The 18,973-nt window shown below is 45.0% G+C and overlaps 1 protein-coding gene across 1 annotated transcript; it reads left to right on the top strand.

The window, feature by feature from the left end:
- Nucleotides 1–508: 508 nt before the first annotated feature.
- Nucleotides 509–4,431, top strand: LOC311230734 (protein phosphatase 1 regulatory subunit 3D-like; the record flags this gene model as incomplete). Its single annotated transcript, XM_084317093.1, has 2 exons — nucleotides 509–642; nucleotides 3,329–4,431. Exon 2 carries the CDS (start codon nucleotides 3,340–3,342, stop codon nucleotides 4,429–4,431), a length of 1,092 nt encoding a protein of 363 aa, XP_084173219.1. The 5' UTR covers nucleotides 509–642; nucleotides 3,329–3,339.
- Nucleotides 4,432–18,973: the final 14,542 nt, after the last annotated feature.

Here is an 18,973-nt window from a genome sequence, read left to right as displayed (position 1 = left end):
GTCTGGGAGTGTTGCATTCATTTATTTAAAATGTTTTGGACTTTATGGTGTTCTTGTTTTGTTCTTGACTTATTGTGATGTTTCTTTTTGACTTGTTTAAAGAAGACGTGTCCGGCCCATGGGGACATTAACGTGTGTTGTCGGGCCTTACAAATAAATTTGATTTGATTTAGGTATATTCAGATAGATATGGATACAGTATATATGTGGTAAATATAAATATATATACAGAACTATTGTACATGCTATTAAGTGATCTCACAGTGGTGTTTCAGGAAGAGCATAGCAGGCATCCTACGGGAGAGACATGCTAGCGGGTCTCTGAGAACCTGCTATAAATATTCACATTACACAACCTCCTGTCTGTCCACAGCTATATCTACTGTAGGTGTCGTGTTATCTGCCAGGGGCTGGAGCAGGGACTGGGAGGGAGACGTGTATTGACGCTTGTTGTGCTCAGTCGCCAGTCACCGTGGATCATCTCGGGACACTTGCACATGGTTTGGATGCAGGCTGGATCTTTCTGTCCGATGGTATCTGGCATGGTGGTTCCTCTTGAGTGATATCCTGATGGCATTTCCCAAGAAGGGGCAGTCGCGGTCCCGCTTGGACTAGCAACAACTCTGCATCCAGTGCAACTAGGTCAGTGCAAGCGACACCAGACACCTCTTCCACAAGTAAGGTTTGAGAGTAGCGTGATTTTCTTCTTTCTTTCTTTTTGACATCCAACATCTTAAAACCACTTAAATCTAGAGTGTTTTGTTGATGCCATTAAAAAAAAAGATTTAATTGAATTTGTATTACGTGTGCAGTGCATGCAGTGTGAGGCTGTGAGCACTTGAACTAAGATAAGATATATAATATATGTACAGGTATGGGCAGGGGTAACAGTAGAAAGACATAAATATAGGCAATACAATTTAATCTGAATATAAAAATATGGGAAAAAGAAACAGTGTAAACAATATAATTAACTCTGAATTAAAAAGATGAGAAAAATAAACAGTGTAAACAAAGGTGCAGATGAGGGTCTGTATGCTACAGGGGGGGCAACAGTGGTTCGATTTGACTCCTCCCGGGCAGCGTGTCGAAGTGTCCTTGAGCAAGACACTTAACCCCTAACTGCTCCCAATGAGCAGGTTAGCACCGTGCATGGTCGCCTCTGCCGTCAGTGTGTGAATGTGAGAGTGAATCAAATAAAATCAAATAAAATGTATTTGTAAGGCCCGACAACACACGTTAATGTCCCCGTGGGTCGGACACGTCTTCTTTAAACAAGTCAAGAAGAAACATCACAATGAATCAAGAACAAAAACAAAAACACCATAAAGTCCAAAATATTTAAAATAAATAAATGCAACACTCCCAGACATACCCCACGCGAAGGTAAGGAAAAACTCACTAAAACCTAGCAATAGGAAAAAATGCACCACAGGCAGTGTGGAGGAGAGAAACCTTAAAAGGGCCGTTCAAGGGGGGATCTCCCTTCTTAGATGTCGGTGATAGTAGTGTTGCTATAAAACAGGCGGACAGTTGGTAAGCATGCACTCATATGTGTAATGAAACACAGATAAGTGCATGCAATAGCAACTGAACATTTTGAAATATTTTTAAATAGAGCTGATGGCAGATCTATTTGAGGCATGGGGGCGGTGCAGAGAGGGTCACATCCTCCCGGTCATCATCACAGGATGTCCGCTACTCCGGTCATCACCACGAGACAGCCACTCACAGGGAGACAGGGAGACGTGACAGGCGTTAGACAGTTTGCGTGATTGTGATATATAGCAATAGATACATGTGGTAAGCATATGTGAATAGAATAGAAGTACTTAACCCAGCAATGAACTCCACGTCTGAACCACGTTGACAGACCACGGACAGAAGACGGTAAGAAGCTGATCCGTGGCCTCGTGGTGCACGTAGAACAGTCACTGCAATCTTGGCCAAGACCAGTGGTGCGTTATTGAAATCATCTGGGCTTGCACGCACCACGTGCACACGCGCTCCTGGCGCGTGCGCGCGCTCCCGCGAATGCGCATTTAATGTCCCCTCGCTTGAGCACAGACTAAAGACAGTGCCTAATTGCCTCTACGAATGGAATGTAACACATGTCTTCACAACAAGTTAGGTGTGAATGTATCTGAGAACGTATTTAACACACCTGACGACCGGCGCTATTGATATGCAAATAGCGAGTACTTATCTCAACCCGTCCCATGAAGAACGCATGCCTGGCCAAGACCCCGAGACATCCACCACCTTGGTCAGCACTACGAGACAAGCACTCAGAGAGAAGGGGGGGGGGGGGGGGGGGGGGGGTTGGGGGGGGGGGTTAGAGAGTTCCCATGTTTGTAGTGGGCGGAGATGGAGCAATACATACATGTAGTGAGCATATGCATACATGGTGACAGTAGAATCAAAGTATATAAGAAAATTGTGAAATTAAGTAATAGAACTAAGAACTACTGCAAGCGTATGTATACAGGATGAGATACAAGACAATAGCTCAGTGCCGTATGCCCCGGGGGGCAGGAGAAACCACTCAAAATTGGTCAGGGCAGAGCAGGTAAGGTTCAGCACTGCAGGCCAGACAGAAGGCGTTATGAAGCTGTTCCATGGGACCAGTTGAGAGAGAGACACAGGTTAGAAAAGCAGACATGGGACCAAATCGACATCCTAACTAAACTAGACAGATTAATCTAAGGGTCAGTTCCGGACCAGGTGAGATCAGGGTAGGTTGAAGGAGAGAGAGAAAAGATGGGTCTTAAGGCAGGTCATTTGTTCCACAGGTAGGGAGCACGGTAGACAAAGGCTCTGTGGCCGGCGGATTTATTTTTAACCCTAGGAATCGATAGAAGCCCCGCATTTTGTGAACGCAGAGCACGAGCGGGAGAGTATCGAGAGATGAGATCGGATAGATAGAGAGGTGCAAGCCCATTCAATTCTTTTTAGCACTTTAAAGTCGGATCTGGCTTGAATAGGAAGCCAGTGTAGGGAGGACAAAACTGGTGTGATGTGATCAAATGTTCTAGTTTTAGTTAGTATCCGTGCAGCCGCATTTTGCACGAGTTGAAGATTTTTTGATGCTTGAATTAGGTAGGCCTGAAAAAAGTGCATTACAGTAGTCCAGACGTGATGAGACAAAAGCATGAATTGAGGAAGAAATTTGGATAAAAGTGATAAAAGCGCTAAATAAATGCACCATTTACCATTTTATGCCCTATCGGTTATATGATACGTTACAATAAGTATAGGCGGACAAGGCTTAACTAGGCAACACGTGGTTGTTGGGTTTGTTTCTAAGGGCCTCTCTCGCCCCCTCCAGGTGTGAAGACCATGGCCGAGGCCTGTGATGCTTGGCGGGTGAAGGCGGCTCCAGGGAAGGCGTTCCCTCAGTTCAGCGGCTCCTCCGGTGCCAAGACCACCACCATCCGTCTGAGAGACGCCTACGATCCCAAACCCCTGTCCACCAAGACCCCGGTCCGGATCCGTCCTCCAACCCCGAGACCTCCGTCCCTGAGCAGCGAATCCGGTACCAAGACCGCCGCCGCCGTCCACCCGAGAGACGCTGCTCACGATCCCAGACAGCAATCCACGGAAAAAAAAACGGTCCGGATCCGCCCTCAGACCCCGAGACCTTCGACTCCCAGATTCCCCGCGGCTCCGGCCGCTGTGTCCGACGAGGCTCCGGCCGAGGAGGCTTCCTCCGCGTGGGAGGAGTCCGTGGGCGACCCTCCGACCAACGCCGGCGTCAGGAGACCGAGATCCAAGTCTCTGGGCAACCCTCTGGAGAGGTCGTACGGCCCGTGGACCCGGCGCCAGGTGCGCTTTGTAGACTCGCTGGGCATCGAGCTGGAGGACGTCAAGGTCTTCAGAGTCGAGGACAACCCGCTGATACCTCAGCACGTCATGTCCCGGCTGATGATGAGCGCCGAGCGGGCGTTCGGGCGGCCGCTGGAGCTCTCCATGCCCTACTTCAAACCCTGCTTCCCCGAGAACATGGCCGCTCAGCCGGGCTTCGTGCCGCGCCTCTGCCGCCAGGGGGTGTGCCTGGAGCAGGTGCAGTGCTCCGAGATGGGCATCACTGGCACAGCGCAGGTGCTCGACCTGGCCTTCGAGAAGGAGGTGGCGGTGCACTACTCCTTCACCAACTGGCGGATCTGCACGGACACCAAGGCGTCCTGGGCGGCCAGCCTGCCGCGGGACGACGAGACGGGCGGTCCCAAGACGGACGTCTTCCGCTTCCGTCTCCCGGTGCCGCCCTTCATCCTGCAGCCCGGGTCCGTCTTGGAGTTCGCCATCTCCTACCGCGTGAAGGAGCGCTCCTACTGGGACAACAACGACGGGAGGAATTACAAACTGTCGTGTCACAGCTACAAGCTGGCCGTGCCCTTGGAGTGCGAGGATAGCATGCTGTACTTCACCTGAGCGGCCACACGGGGGAGCCGTCACGTTTGCGCACACAGATATTAGGCTACAGAAAACGAGGGATTCCCTCTTGAATTTGTTTGTCTATTAGTTGGTTGATTTTTAAGCTTTTTTTTACCCCGTGCTGAATAGGTATTAATTTCATGAAAATAAGCACTGCTATTTAAAAACGTACTTCTGCGTGATTGCGTGTTGGAAAACACAATTGTACAGACTTGTCCGTTAAACCGATGATGTCAAGTCAAGTCAAGAGTTTTATTTGTCACGGCATACAAGTATACAATGAAATGCGGGTGGTCTTGCCCGCAACGATGTGCAATACATACATATTATTATTATTATTTCACATTTACCTGTAGGCCTACCGGTTTGACAGCTGCGTCTCCAAGAGACCATCCATCTTACAGCTTCTGCTGCCTGCAGTGAACACGAATGTGGTTTAGCTTGTTAAGCTGTAAGGTCCCCCAATTGGGGGACCCTGCTGTTTTATCATAAATCGATCAATACAGACCGTATTAATTAATGTTGGGTTTCTTTTTCAAATGTAGCCAAGAGTAAAGACCCTAACCCTATCCAAACAGCAGTCAACGTGTATATTTTCAGCACTACGTTTGTTTACCGATGATTTAATTTGTTTTCGAAAATAAGAAATTCTCTGAATAATGTGAATTCTATCGCTCTTTTATCGGAAAAACGAGAGGAAATGACGAAATCCAGATTTAACACTGCCATTGGAAAGATGAGCTTTTTCCCTATCCATAGATGTATGACTTGGCCATAATAAGGTCATTATAGTTCATAATTCAATTTTGAATGTATAATTCAAATGGATTATAATTCAGTACTGTATCTACAAATCCTTCTGTTTAATCATCTTCCCTTTATTCATTTGCTTAGATTTGTACACTTGATCTCAAGAAGGTGCTGAATGAGCTCAGTGAGCGAAATCTCTACACCCGCAGTTTTAACATGGTGTTATTCACTGTCAAAAAAGATAAATTGAATTTATATTCTCCTTTGTTTCAATACGATTTACTCAAGCACAGTAACATACAAAAAGTGTCTGACACTGGGAATACATTCACCGAGGTCCATAGATGTCCCTAGATGCCAAGAACATACAAATTGACCTTGTAGAAGTGGAGCAGTCTTCCATTTTCAAGACACAGTGAACGACTGTAGCTCGATTGTAGCTGCCACTGACACATTAAAAGACTAACACCTATAGTTAGCCTCACTATGCTTTTCATTTCATCGTTATGACGACTTCACGTGAACCCCTGATGTCAATTAAATGTTATTTATATAACGCATTTTAAACAACAGCAGTTAATTTACACAAAATTAAAAATACTACACTCCAACAATATCAAACAATTAAAACATATATACATTAAAATCACATTAAAACTACAGCAAGTGGATGCTCTGCACAAGGGATTTAGAAGGTATATAAGAATTTGTTCTTAATTGCTTGCCTGGATAAATAAAGGTTAAATTAAATAAATAAATAAAATAAGGCCAGGCTGAATAGATGGATTTTAAGCAGCGATTTTAAAGTGGCAAGTGACTGGGCAGACCTGATGTTAGCAGGTAGACTGTTCCAGAGGCCCGGGGCAGACCTGATGTTAGCAGGTAGACTGTTCCAGAGGCCCGGGGCAGACCTGATGTTAGCAGGTAGACTGTTCCAGAGGCCCGGGGCAGACCTGATGTTAGCAGGTAGACTGTTCCAGAGGTGCGGGGCAGACCTGATGTTAGCAGGTAGACTGTTCCAGAGGTGCGGGGCAGACCTGATGTTAGCAGGTAGACTGTTCCAGAGGTGCGGGGCAGACCTGATGTTAGCAGGTAGACTGTTCCAGAGGCCCGGGGCAGACCTGATGTTAGCAGGTAGACTGTTCCAGAGGCCCGGGGCAGACCTGATGTTAGCAGGTAGACTGTTCCAGAGGCCCGGGGCAGACCTGATGTTAGCAGGTAGACTGTTCCAGAGGCCCGGGGCAGACCTGATGTTAGCAGGTAGACTGTTCCAGAGGTGCGGGGCAGACCTGATGTTAGCAGGTAGACTGTTCCAGAGGTGCGGGGCAGACCTGATGTTAGCAGGTAGACTGTTCCAGAGGTGCGGGGCAGACCTGATGTTAGCAGGTAGACTGTTCCAGAGGCCCGGGGCAGACCTGATGTTAGCAGGTAGACAAGTTTCAAGTTCAAGTTTCTTTAATAGTTGTCATACAGAAGTACAGAATACTTTCATACAAAATGCTTCTTACTGTTACGCTCCAGAGACTGTGCTAGACAAGATAGTATCAAATAACATAGTATAGCATGTAATTTTAGAAGAAGAAAATGAGGTCACAGTGTTCGGTATAGACATATGTACAATGTTCTGAGTTACCATATAATATACAATACTATGCAGTGTACTAATGTACAGTACTATATAGTGCAAAGCAGAAATGGGATGAGGTACAATTTAGGTACAATTTACAGTAAGGTGTACGAGTTGTAGTGCAATCCTTCATCAATAAATATAAAGTGTGGGGAGTGGGTGCTACAGTGTGTTTGTTTAAAGTGGGTGTGTGCTATAAAGTGTGTGGAGTGGGTGCTACAGTGTGTTTGTTTAAAGTGAGTGTGTGCGTGTGGATGTGTGTGCTATGTGCGTTTGGTGGTTGTTGTTGTGTAGTGTTCATTCATTGTTCGTTTAGCAGCCTGATGGCCTGGGGATAGAAGCTTCTTCTGAGTCTTTCTGTGCTCGCCTTGAGACTCCGGTATCGCTTGCCTGACCGCAGCAGTTCAAAGAGGCAGTTGTTCGGGTGACTGGAGTCTTTAATGATTCTCTTCGCCTTGCCCTTGCAAGGCTTGTTGTAAATGTTCTGGAGGGTGGGGAGCCCCCCTCCAATTGTGCGTTCGGCTGAACGTGTCACTCTTTGTAGTCTGCTTCGGTCTTGTGCAGTGCTATTCCCAAACCAGGAGGTGATGTTGCCGGTCAAGATGCTCTCTATTGTACATGAGTAGAAGTTCTTAAGGATCTTCTGACTGACTTGGAACTTCCTTAGACTGTTCCAGAGGTGCGGGGCAGACCTGATGTTAGCAGGTAGACTGTTCCAGAGGTGCGGGGCAGACCTGATGTTAGCAGGTAGACTGTTCCAGAGGCCGGGGGCAGCCTCTGGTTTTTAGCTTTGCTCTGGGGACATCCAGGAGCATCTGGCTGCTAGAGGACCTCAGAGCTCTGGACGAGGTGACAGGTGTGGACATGCAGGAGATCTGCGGGGTAGGGAGGGGCAAGGCCATTTATAGGGCTTTAAAGACGATCAATAACAGTTTAAAATCAAAAAGCTTGTCACTTCAGCGAGACCGGTGACCCGGTTGTATGAGTGGATCTGAATCTGCTGAATGGGTTGAGGTTGAATCCTGTGAACAACAGGATCAGAAACACATGCGAGGTGGTGATGTAGGTGGTTTGGTATGTCAAGCTGGATCAACTGGGCCAGTTCTACTGTAGGCTATTTATATGTCCGTTTGTTTGTTGAGGATACAGTCAACGACTGCGTCACTAAGAATAACAATAATAATAATACATCAGTAAATTTGATCACACAATTTTTTTTTATATACATCAGACTTATATAGTGGTTTTCTAGGTACCCAAAGGCTCTTTACATGGTGGGATTCTATAAAACAAGTAAAAAAAAAACACTCTTTAATCATGACAAAATTATTCAAATAGATCTTAAAATAGATTAGTGTCAACAAGGTTAGTAGAAACATAGGGGGGGTGGGGGGTGACAGCAGTTTAGGAGGGAATGCCTGAGTGAAGATCTGACCAAGTGGGAGCATAATATAGAGGGTGAAGAGAGGGGGGCCGGGCACAGAACCCTAGGGGACACCATGGGTGGTCGATGGAAATGATTTGATGTCTGTCAGAGAGGTAGGACTGAAACCACTAGAGGGCAGTGATACCAAGGCTGTGATGAGTTTAGTTTACTTTGATTAGGATCCCCAATTTGTTACAGCATTGGAGTAGCTATTCTTCCTGGGGTCCACAAAAACATACATTGTGACCGGGCGACACGATACTTACATCATAACATGTGACATTACAAGTAAACAGGACAAAGGACTAGACTAGAGACTTGGACACAGACACAAGACAAGCTCCAATATACAATAATAATCCAATATACAATAATCAAACTATGTGAAATAGCTAAGAATACATAACTGTACACAACTATATGCCCACATGTTTGTTCATACGCACCTAATTAATTTAACAGCTAACTAAATTAATGAATTATCAAATGAGTACGGAATAGGGATGCTCGATATTGGCTTTTTTACCGATACCGATATACCGATATTGTCCAACTCTTAATTTCCGATACCGATATCAACCGATACCGATATATGCAGGGTCCCCCCCCCCCCAAAAAAAACTGAATAATTTCAGGTAATTAACATTACATATCTCTTGTTGTGGAATTAACACAACATTATGCATACTTTTGACAATAAATCAAATCAGAATTTGTTCTTACTTGCTTGCCTGGGTAAATAAAGGTTATAGATAAATGTAAAAAAAAAAAAAAAAAAAAAAAAAAATCTTTTTTGAAAACTGATACAGATATTTTCCGATATCACATTTTAATGCCAATATCGGTAGGCCGATAATATCGGACATCCCTAGTACAGAATGATTAACAGGATGACAAAGGCCACGCTGCAGGTCAAGAAGGAGCCAGAATCTGCAGGAAAGCACAAGAGCATTCGTGACTTTGATCCGGGCAGTCTGTCAGTGTGACTTTGATCCGGGCCGTCTGTCAGTGTGACTTTGATCCGGGCCGTCGGTCAGTGTGACTTTGATCCGGGCTGTCTGTCAGTGTGACTTTGATCGGGGCAGTCTGTCAGTGTGACTTTGATCCGGGCCGTCGGTCAGTGTGACTTTGATCCGGGCCGTCTGTCAGTGTGACTTTGATCGGGGCAGTCTGTCAGTGTGACTTTGATCCGGGCCGTCGGTCAGCGCTGTGGTTTGAACTCACAGAGGTCGGAGTGGGGGTGGGATTTGATCCGAGTGGCGGCGGCCTCGCTGCAGAGCGTTTGACAGAAAGGGCAGCAGGGCGCAGTAACCTGCCTTCCCTGAATACATAGAGTACAGACTGCGTTTGACCTTTTCACCAAACATACACTGATATTAGAGCTGGATTCCAACATGCTTTTTGGCCGCCAGTGGCCAAGTGGCATTCTTTCCACATGCTTTAAATATGACACCAGCAATAAGAGCATCTAGAGACATTGCAGAATATAGCAACATTAATTTTCCAAAACATGCATGACATTAAAGGTGCTGTAAGTGGTATTTTCTTTTTGTTACATGTTAAAATAATAGCTCTACATTCTGACAGCCATCACTGATATAAAGTGTCTGGTCAGTAACATGGGTCTCCCAGTACCTCCACAATACATTTCCTGGTATCCCGTTCCCACTTGATCCAATCAGGAGAGATAACTAGTTTTAAGCAAATACAGTAATTGCTTGAAACAAGTTAAATAATCTGCCAGTGCAGTAAGCAAATCTGACAAAGCATGTCTAGGGTTCTCTCCCCTGATTGGATGAAGTGGGAACGGGATACCAGAACATGTATTATTCTGTTTACTGCAGAGTGGAGGGACAGAGAAACCCATGTTACTGTTTCATCTTTTTCTTACACAGTACCGTATATTTGTATGTCTTGTATGTCATAAATGTCTTGATGAATTGAAAATGGGGGACCCTTATGTAAACAAGACAAAAGTATGTTTCTGGTCTTCATCCTCTTAGCAGTTGTTAGTATTGAGCTGTACTGTATTGTACCCATTCTTCAATCTGTTAATAAAGTTTTCAATCAATCAATCAAACCAGACACTCTATATCAGTGATGGTTGTTTATTGCAGAGAGGAGGGACTGGGAGACACATGTTACTGACCAGACACTCTATATCAGTGATGGCTGTTTACTGCAGAGTGGAGGGACTGGGAGACACATGTTACTGACCAGACACTCTATATCAGTGATGGCTGTTTACTGCAGAGTGGAGGGACTGGGAGACCCATGTTACTGACCAGACACTCTATATCAGTGATGGATGTTTACTGCAGAGTGGAGGGACTGGGAGACCCATGTTACTGACCAGACACTCTATATCAGTGATGGCTGTTTACTGCAGAGCGGAGGGACTGGGAGACCCATGTTACTGACCAGACACTCTATATCAGTGATGGCTGTTTACTGCAGAGCGGAGGGACTGGGAGACCCATGTTACTGACCAGACACTCTATATCAGTGATGGCTGTTTAATGCAGAGTGGAGGGACTGGGAGACCCATGTTACTGACCAGACACTCTAAATTACTAAAGACTCACTTCTTCAACCATTATCTAAAAAAAAAAAAAAAACAAAAAAAAAAAAAAAAGAAAACAACCTTACTGGCATGCACTTGTCCTAATATACTAACCTACACTGTAGCACTCAACACTTGATGAATATTGTTACTCAGCTGATAGAGTTGTGCCCTTCCTGATGACTTGTCGTACAGAACTTGTAAGTCGCTTTGGATAAAAGCGTCAGCTAAATGAGTAAATGTAAATGTAAATTATGTAAGTGATGGCTGTTTACTGCAGAGTGGAGGGACTGCCCATGTTACTGACCAGACACTCTATATCAGTGATGGCTGTTTACTGCAGAGTGGAGGGACTGGGAGACTGTTACTGACCAGACACTCTATCAGTGATGGCTGTTTACTGCAGAGTGGAGGGACTGGGAGACCCATGTTACTGTGCAGACACTCTATATCAGTGATGGCTGTTTACTGCAGAGTGGAGGGACTGGGAGACCCATGTTACTGTCCAGACACTATATCAGTGATGGCTGTTTACTGCAGAGCGGAGGGACTGGGAGACCCATGTTACTGACCAGACACTATATCAGTGATGGCTGTTTACTGCAGAGTGGAGGGACTGGGAGACCCATGTTACTGACCAGACACTCTATATCAGTGATGGCTGTTTACTGCAGAGTGGAGGGACTGGGAGACCCATGTTACTGACCAGACACTCTATATCAGTGATGGCTGTTTACTGCAGAGTGGAGGGACTGGGAGACCCATGTTACTGACCAGACACTATATCAGTGATGGCTGTTTACTGCAGAGTGGAGGGACTGGGAGACCCATGTTACTGACCAGACACTCTATATCAGTGATGGCTGTTTACTGCAGAGTGGAGGGACTGCCATGTTACTGACCAGACACTATATATCAGTGATGGCTGTCAGAATGTAGAGCTATTTAGCACTTATTTTAACAAAGGAATATCGTACAGCACCTTTAATTCAGACCCAGCAATGATGAAGGGAGTTCAGTATAATTATGATATTTACAATATTGCACTTTGTATCCCTTTTTCAGCTGATTATATGTGTCCAGGGCATGTTGTTCCTGCAAGCTATAACATTATCTTTTACGCGACCACAGACCTATTTGTTGTTAATAAAATGTGTCATAAATGATTACTATTATTACATTGAGGGGAAATACACATTATTCTGTGTATGCTGTTACAGATAGTGAACACTAGATGGAGGTATTTCCCTAACTTCACCATGCTTTTTAAATTGAAGCCTTATGGTTTGTTGTTTATCAAATAATCACTGTTGGCATACTCAACCAGACCACTAGGCCTACCCATATTTAATTTGATTGTGAATGTAACTGTGACGTGTAACGTCTATTTTTACCCTGGTTTAGTTGTTTTCCCCCTATCACAAGCACTGCGTTTTTTTTTCAAACTACATGCACTATAGCCTAATTATTTTCTGTTTTAAGGCAGTAAATAAACCAAACCAAACGGTTAAATGAATGTAACGGTCAATTTGGCTGTAGAAGCGAGTGTAGAAACGAATGTAAACATATAGATGCTTATGTTATGGCGGATGTCTGGTTATTTACCCATTTTACCTTTGACATACTAGTATTGTATTTCAGTCTTGCAATAAAATCAAATAAAAAGTAAATCCTAAATGTCCCTGATTTTGAGCTCATGAGAGAGAGAGCGGGGGGAGGGGGAAAGGGGGAAATGGGATAATAAATGTTGATTAATTAAAGGCAAGCCTTGAAGTGGTGCTACAACCACAACCACAAGGTTCTAATCAACATCCATTCAATGTACCACGCATCCCATTCCCCACGCGCCCCCCTCACGAGCTCCATGTAACGCGGAAGTGCGGTGGTACTAGGCAAGGAGTGCGCAGTCTAGCTTGAATCTCTCTGGCTGTAAAACTAACATGCAGCGCCCTCTGCTGGCAGAGGTTCATCACTGCCATCCCCATCCGTTTATATCTCCTGTAAACACTGATGCAGTGGTCAAATAAATCGTAGGTAAACTATGAACTCCAATAAATGATAACAGTAACACTAATAATCACCAATACATTTGTTATTACCAATACATATTAATAAGGTATTATTAAAATTGTTTATTGTTAAACTAAGTTCATTTTCAATAGTAATGTATGAATTAGTCAATAAAATATAGTATGTTCTGATGAGTAAATAGGGGTGGGATTAAATAAGTGTATGCTTCTTCCAACTCCTTTTCAAATATGTAAATGACACATAAAAATAAATTGAGTTAGACTTTTTTGTTTGTTCTTTGTTATTTCTTTATTTTGTACATTTATTATTTGAACGGCTTAAGGCTATATATGTACTTGATGTTTGTTTGTTAAGTTGCATATTTGAAATAAACTTCAATCAAATCAAAATCACAAACACTTTGTATATTTTTTATACTGTTTACATCTAGAATGTTATTATCTGTTTCCTCATCAATCTGTGCAGCCGGATATCTTCCTATTGAGCGCAGAGAGAGGACATTGGCATCTATCTTCTGAGTCTGGGGAAGACGGTTAGTGCATTTCCCATGATGTTGGCGTGTTCCTTGGTCTACAACTTTACATGTGTGCCAAGAACAGGTTTGATTTTAAAATAAATGCAACATTATGACTAATCACCAACCTTTGTCAATCAAGTTGTACGTGTTTTAATTGATTGATTTGTTATCCTTGCTTTTTGCCTTGTCTTGTTGTCTATTTGTTATGATTTTATAAGCTGTGATTTTATATGCTTTTATTTCGCTTATCTCTGTATACACTCGACGTGACTGTAAATTAGGGAAACCTCAGTCGTATTTCGAGTTTAAATAAAAGTTTGAACTAAACTCTGTTGATAAAGATCCGTCTCCCATACGGTCAAGATCAACCAGTCTCTCACGCTCCATCAGCTGCTTGGAGTCAGCGCTACCAGTCCAAATGTGTGAAGACTGTTATATTCTGTAGATGGGTTTTATTTTTGCGGCTTCTATCCCTCTATCTTCGTCATCCTCTCGTCTCTCGCACCATTCTATTTATTAATTTTTATTTAACCTCTCTTTATTTAACCAGGCAGGTCAATTAAGAACAAAACAATTCTTATTTACAACGACGGCCTGGCGAGGGGGAAGAAAGGACCCCCCGAAGGGTATAACAGGGGAAGGGAACAAATGAAATAAAATAAAATAAAATAAAATAGAATAGAATAGAATAGAAAAGAAAAGTGGTTTGAAATTAAATTAAATGTTTGTGTGTGTTGTGTGTATATGTATGTGTGTGTCCCTGCACTCTCATTTCCTCCTGGCCTCCTCCCATATGCCTCTAATCCCAGGGATATCCCTCCTATGCCCTGAGAGAGAGAGAGAGTCCCCCCCCCCCCCCCCCCCCCCCACGCCTCCCCATGCAGCAGGCTGGTCCAAGGGAGAGTCCACTACTGGTTGGCGTAGGGGGCGGTCCAGTATGGAGCCTCAGACCAGTCCAAGGGAGAGTCCACTACTCACTACTGGTTGGTGTAGGGGGCTGTCCCGGGCCGGGACGCGTGTACCTGTTCCGCAACAGTAAGTGACTTCCGGGGTAGGCCTGATTGGCCCCGACAGGCACGTGACGCGGCAAACTCAGGACGCGCAACGAGGCTGCTGAGAGCTGTCGCGCGGAAATAGGCTGTCTATTGCCATTCTCTAACACAAACTCTAACCTTAACCAGCTCCTTAACAGCGCCTAAACTTAACCGTTCTAACCTTAACCAACTCCGAAACAATGCCTAACCTTAACCTTAACCTTAACCATGCCTAACCTTAACCGGCGAAAGAATACGTTAAAAAAAAAATCACGTTAAAAAAAAAAGATTTGATGGGATTCGAACTCACCAACAACGGACCGCAGGCTCGCAGGACCGCTGCTCTGCCAGGTGAGCTATAGCGCCGAATGAGAGTCATGGCGTATTTGGACGGTTACGTAATTCCGTAAGCTCTGCCGCTCGGCTCCGCGGAGCGTGCCACGCGGCAGAGAAAGTTGCGCGTCACGTGCCTGTCGGGGCCAATCAGGCCTACCCCGGAAGTCACTTACTGTTGCGGAACAGTTACACGCGGCCGGGACACGGTCATCTCATTACACCGGGCGGTGAGCGGTCTGACTCATCCCGGGACGGCCATCTGCTCTCAGGGGGCACCAGACGGCAGGGTCAGACCTACTGTACTGTACGCCGACGTCAGCGTTGGAGCAAAACAAATTGCACAGGTTTTTCCGGATGGATGTTATGGGCAAAATACTAAGGCTGAGACCACTTATCGATTTATCGATAACTGCGTGAAATCGATAAGTGGCGTCACCTATCGATTTATTGTAAAAAGATGTTTTGCATGTTTTAGTTAAAACATCCCCATTTCATGTCAATTCAGTTGAATTGCAACTCTGCACTGTGCATTCATTCAATATGCAGTGCACATCCCCGATGAGAAGGATCACTGTGGTAGTTTGAATGAGGAAATCTGTAACACTAAAGATGGCGGCAACGACAAAGAATTGCTGCAAAAATAAACATCAATTTGTTAACTGGCACCGTTTTAAGGATGATTTATTTACCCACCAGCGCAACACGCCACTTTGGCAACCTGTGTCCCCGTGCTTAATATATATATATATATATATATATATATATATATATATATATATATATATATATATATATATACACATCTCTCTGTACATACCTGCATATAATCCTTTTTACATACTAGATACTATAACTATACATATCCCTTACCTACTCTCACTAGTTACACTGCTGGCCAGTATGATTTACAACCATACTGGTAGGTGATCCGGGTTTGAGTCCCGGCTGCCCCATGAACTCGATACATTGGTGTCAGAAGTGGGAGGGTGGACCGTGAGAGAAGCCGATAGGCTGAAGCAGGCTGAAGCACGGTGACAAAGAGGCCTGAGAGAAGCTGATAGGTTGAAGCACAGTGACACAGAGAGAAGCTGATAGGTTGAAGCACAGGGACACAGAGACACAGAGAGAAGCTGATAGGTTGAAGCACTGGGACACAGAGAGAAGCTGATAGGTTGAAGCATTGGGACACAGAGAGAAGCTGATAGGCTGAAGCACAGGGACACAGAGAGAAGCTGATAGATTGAAGCACAGGGACACAGAGAGAAGCTGATAGGCTGACGCACGGGGATACAGAGGCGTGAGAGAAGCTGATAGGTTGAAGCACAGGGACACAGAGAGAAGCTGATAGGTTGAAGCACAGGGACACAGAGACACAGAGAGAAGCTGATAGGCTGGACACAGAGACACAGAGAGAAGCTGATAGGTACTTGAAGCACAGGGACACAGAGACACAGAGAGAAGCTGATAGGCTGAAGCACAGGGACACAGAGGCGTGAGAGAAGCTGATAGGTTGAAGCACAGTGACAGAGAGAAGCTGATAGGCTGAAGCACAGGGACACGCCTCCTGAAGGAGGCGGGTAGTGTAGAGCTGTCCATCAGGACTGTAGTATTCTCTGGGTCATCTTGTGAGGCGGCACGGTGGTTAACCCTTTCACTGCCACACGACAGCCGGTTAACCCTTTCATCCGCGGAGCTAATGATGCTAATGATGGAGCATCGCCGTCGGTTGTGTGATAGTAAAGGGTTAACCTTCTGACGTGTGGCAGTGAAAGGGTTAAACACAGCGAGAAGGTCCTGAGTTTGAACCTGACTGCTTCCTATGTGAAGTCTGCATGTTCTCACATGTACAATAATGTCATTCACTACTTTCTACTACTACTACTGCTGTACTACTTTTTTTTATTATCTTTTTCCCCCTTCTTTTTTCCGTTTTTCTCCCCTCCCAATGTTAGTTGTTATGCCAATTCCCAATACCCTTCCTTGTCGTTGCGCACTCTACCCCCTACCGTCGGTCCGGGAGGGCGGAGACTATCACATGCTTCCTCCAACACATGTGTACCCGGCCCACCGCTTCTTTTCACCTGGCAGCACGGACTCTCACTGGGGGAGTGTAACATGTGGAAGGATCACACTACCTCACCCAGATCCTTCCCTTGCTGTGCAGGCGCCCCGACCGAACTGTAGGAGTCGCTGTTTACAACGACCAGGACCCACCCGCCGGGTTTCCCACCCGCTGACACTGCCAATTGTGTTAGTATGGACGGTCGGCCAACCCGGAAGCACCACAGCTGGATTCTATCCCACTGTCTCTGTGGTGGTAGACAGACGCTTAGTCCGCTGTGCTACCCGGCCGCCTACTGCTGTACTACTACTACTACTCCCTCCAATGTACAGTTTCTTCCCCGTCGAATGTATATCTTTTTTTATGATCTCTTTCTTAAAACAGTACTGTATATTTGTATATCTTGTATGTCAGAAGTTATGTCATAAATGTCTTGATGAATTGAAAATGGGGGACCCTGATGTAAACAAGACGAAAGTCTTTTTCTGGTCTGCATCCCCTTAACAATTGTTCGTATTGAGCCGTACTGTATCCATTCTGCAATCTGTTAATAAAGTTGTCAATCAATCACTACTACTACTACATCACAGTTCCTTCCAGGTACTTCAGCTTCCTCACACTCCATGAAAGAAACACCCGCTATGTGCATGTACTCCTGCCGTTGCCCTTGACCGAGGTACAGGTACTACAATCAGAGTTGGTCCCCGAGCGGCAGACTGTGGCTGCCCACTGGCTGCTCCCCAAATAATTAGGACGCAGAGGACAAATTCTATGTAAAAATGGACTTTTGGTAACAGAGTGGCAAGCTAGCCTTGCTTAGCACAAATTAATGGAAGCGGATACTGACACTAGCCTTGCTTAAAACTCTGGGAGAGGTGTTTTTGGCCAACAGTTAACCTTGTACTGTCTTTCACTAGTATGCACTCTGCTGCTTTACCTATATTACTACCTACCTACCTACTATGTCTATGCTAATATGTCTTTACTACTATGGACTCGGAAGACTGTAGCACTCAAGTTCAACACTGTTTGACGAACAATGTCACTGACCCTTAGCTGCCAGCGTTGTTTCCTTCCTGCTGACTTGTTGTACACAACTTGTAAGTCGCTTTGGATAAAAGCGTTCAGCTAAATGACTAAATGTAAATGTAAACAGCTAAACTAACTGGTCCGCATCCACTTCCATTAATTTGTGCTAAGCTAGGCTAGCTTGCAGCCGGATAGATTCCTACTGAACGCACAGCGAGGAAATTGGTATCCATCTTCTTGTCCGACTCTGTACATTTACATTTGTAAACATGTACTTGGTAATAGAGATAAAAATGATTATCGTATCTGGTTTTCCATAGAAATATATATCATCGTCTGGTGACGTTGAATAATTATCACTCCATAGATTTGAGGTAAAAAAGCTAATTTGTATAAAATCCCTTCCTAGCGTGTCGTGTGCGAGACCTTAAAAATAACACGCCACCATCGTGGGAAATGCGCTTACCGTCTTCTCCAGAATCAGAAGATGGACACCAGTTTCCTCTCTGTGCGTTCAGTAGAAAGCTATCTGGCTGCAGTTCTACTGAACGCACAGAGGAAACTGGTATCGCTCATCTTGTCTGACGGTAAGCACATTTCCTGTTGGCGACGTGTTCCTTTAAAATCCGACCGTGATGTATAAACTAGTAACCCTATCAAATACGTCTAGTTATTATGAAGAGAAGAAAACACGCCAAAATGACACAAGATTTCGTACAAATTCAAAACCTGTATTGAGCAGACAATAAATAGTGCTTACAAAGGGATTTCTTCATCTCGTCGTACACAAGGCAACGCTGCCGTTTTAAAGAACATTTACGCGGTTGATATGAAACCCGACGTCAGTGGGGCCCGCGGCCCCCGGCCCTGAGACGGGGGGCCGACTCCTCCTCCAACTGGGCCGGGCTCGGCTGGTCACATGCACGTTTTTCCTTCTTGGCGTTAGAAAAAAGGCCGTCTCTTCAAAAGAGTCTGTTTTTAAAAAGAAAAGAAAAACAAGTCTTTGTTTCTGTATGGCGAAGACGACCTGCCCCCCTCTCGCCGGAAACAGGTCAAAGGTCAGGAGATGATTCCTCTGAGCAGTAAGAGTGGAGCTTAGCTCGCTGCATGCGTCCCCCCCCCCACCCCCCCTTCCCATCCCCCGCTGCCGGCAGCTGCACCCTC

This window comes from Notolepis coatsorum (genome assembly GCF_963971535.1).
Source record: "Notolepis coatsorum genome assembly, chromosome: 6".
Taxonomy (NCBI): domain Eukaryota; kingdom Metazoa; phylum Chordata; class Actinopteri; order Aulopiformes; family Paralepididae; genus Notolepis; species Notolepis coatsorum.
Note: the sequence above shows the minus strand (reverse complement) of the source record. Positions and strands in the feature narration are given on the sequence as shown.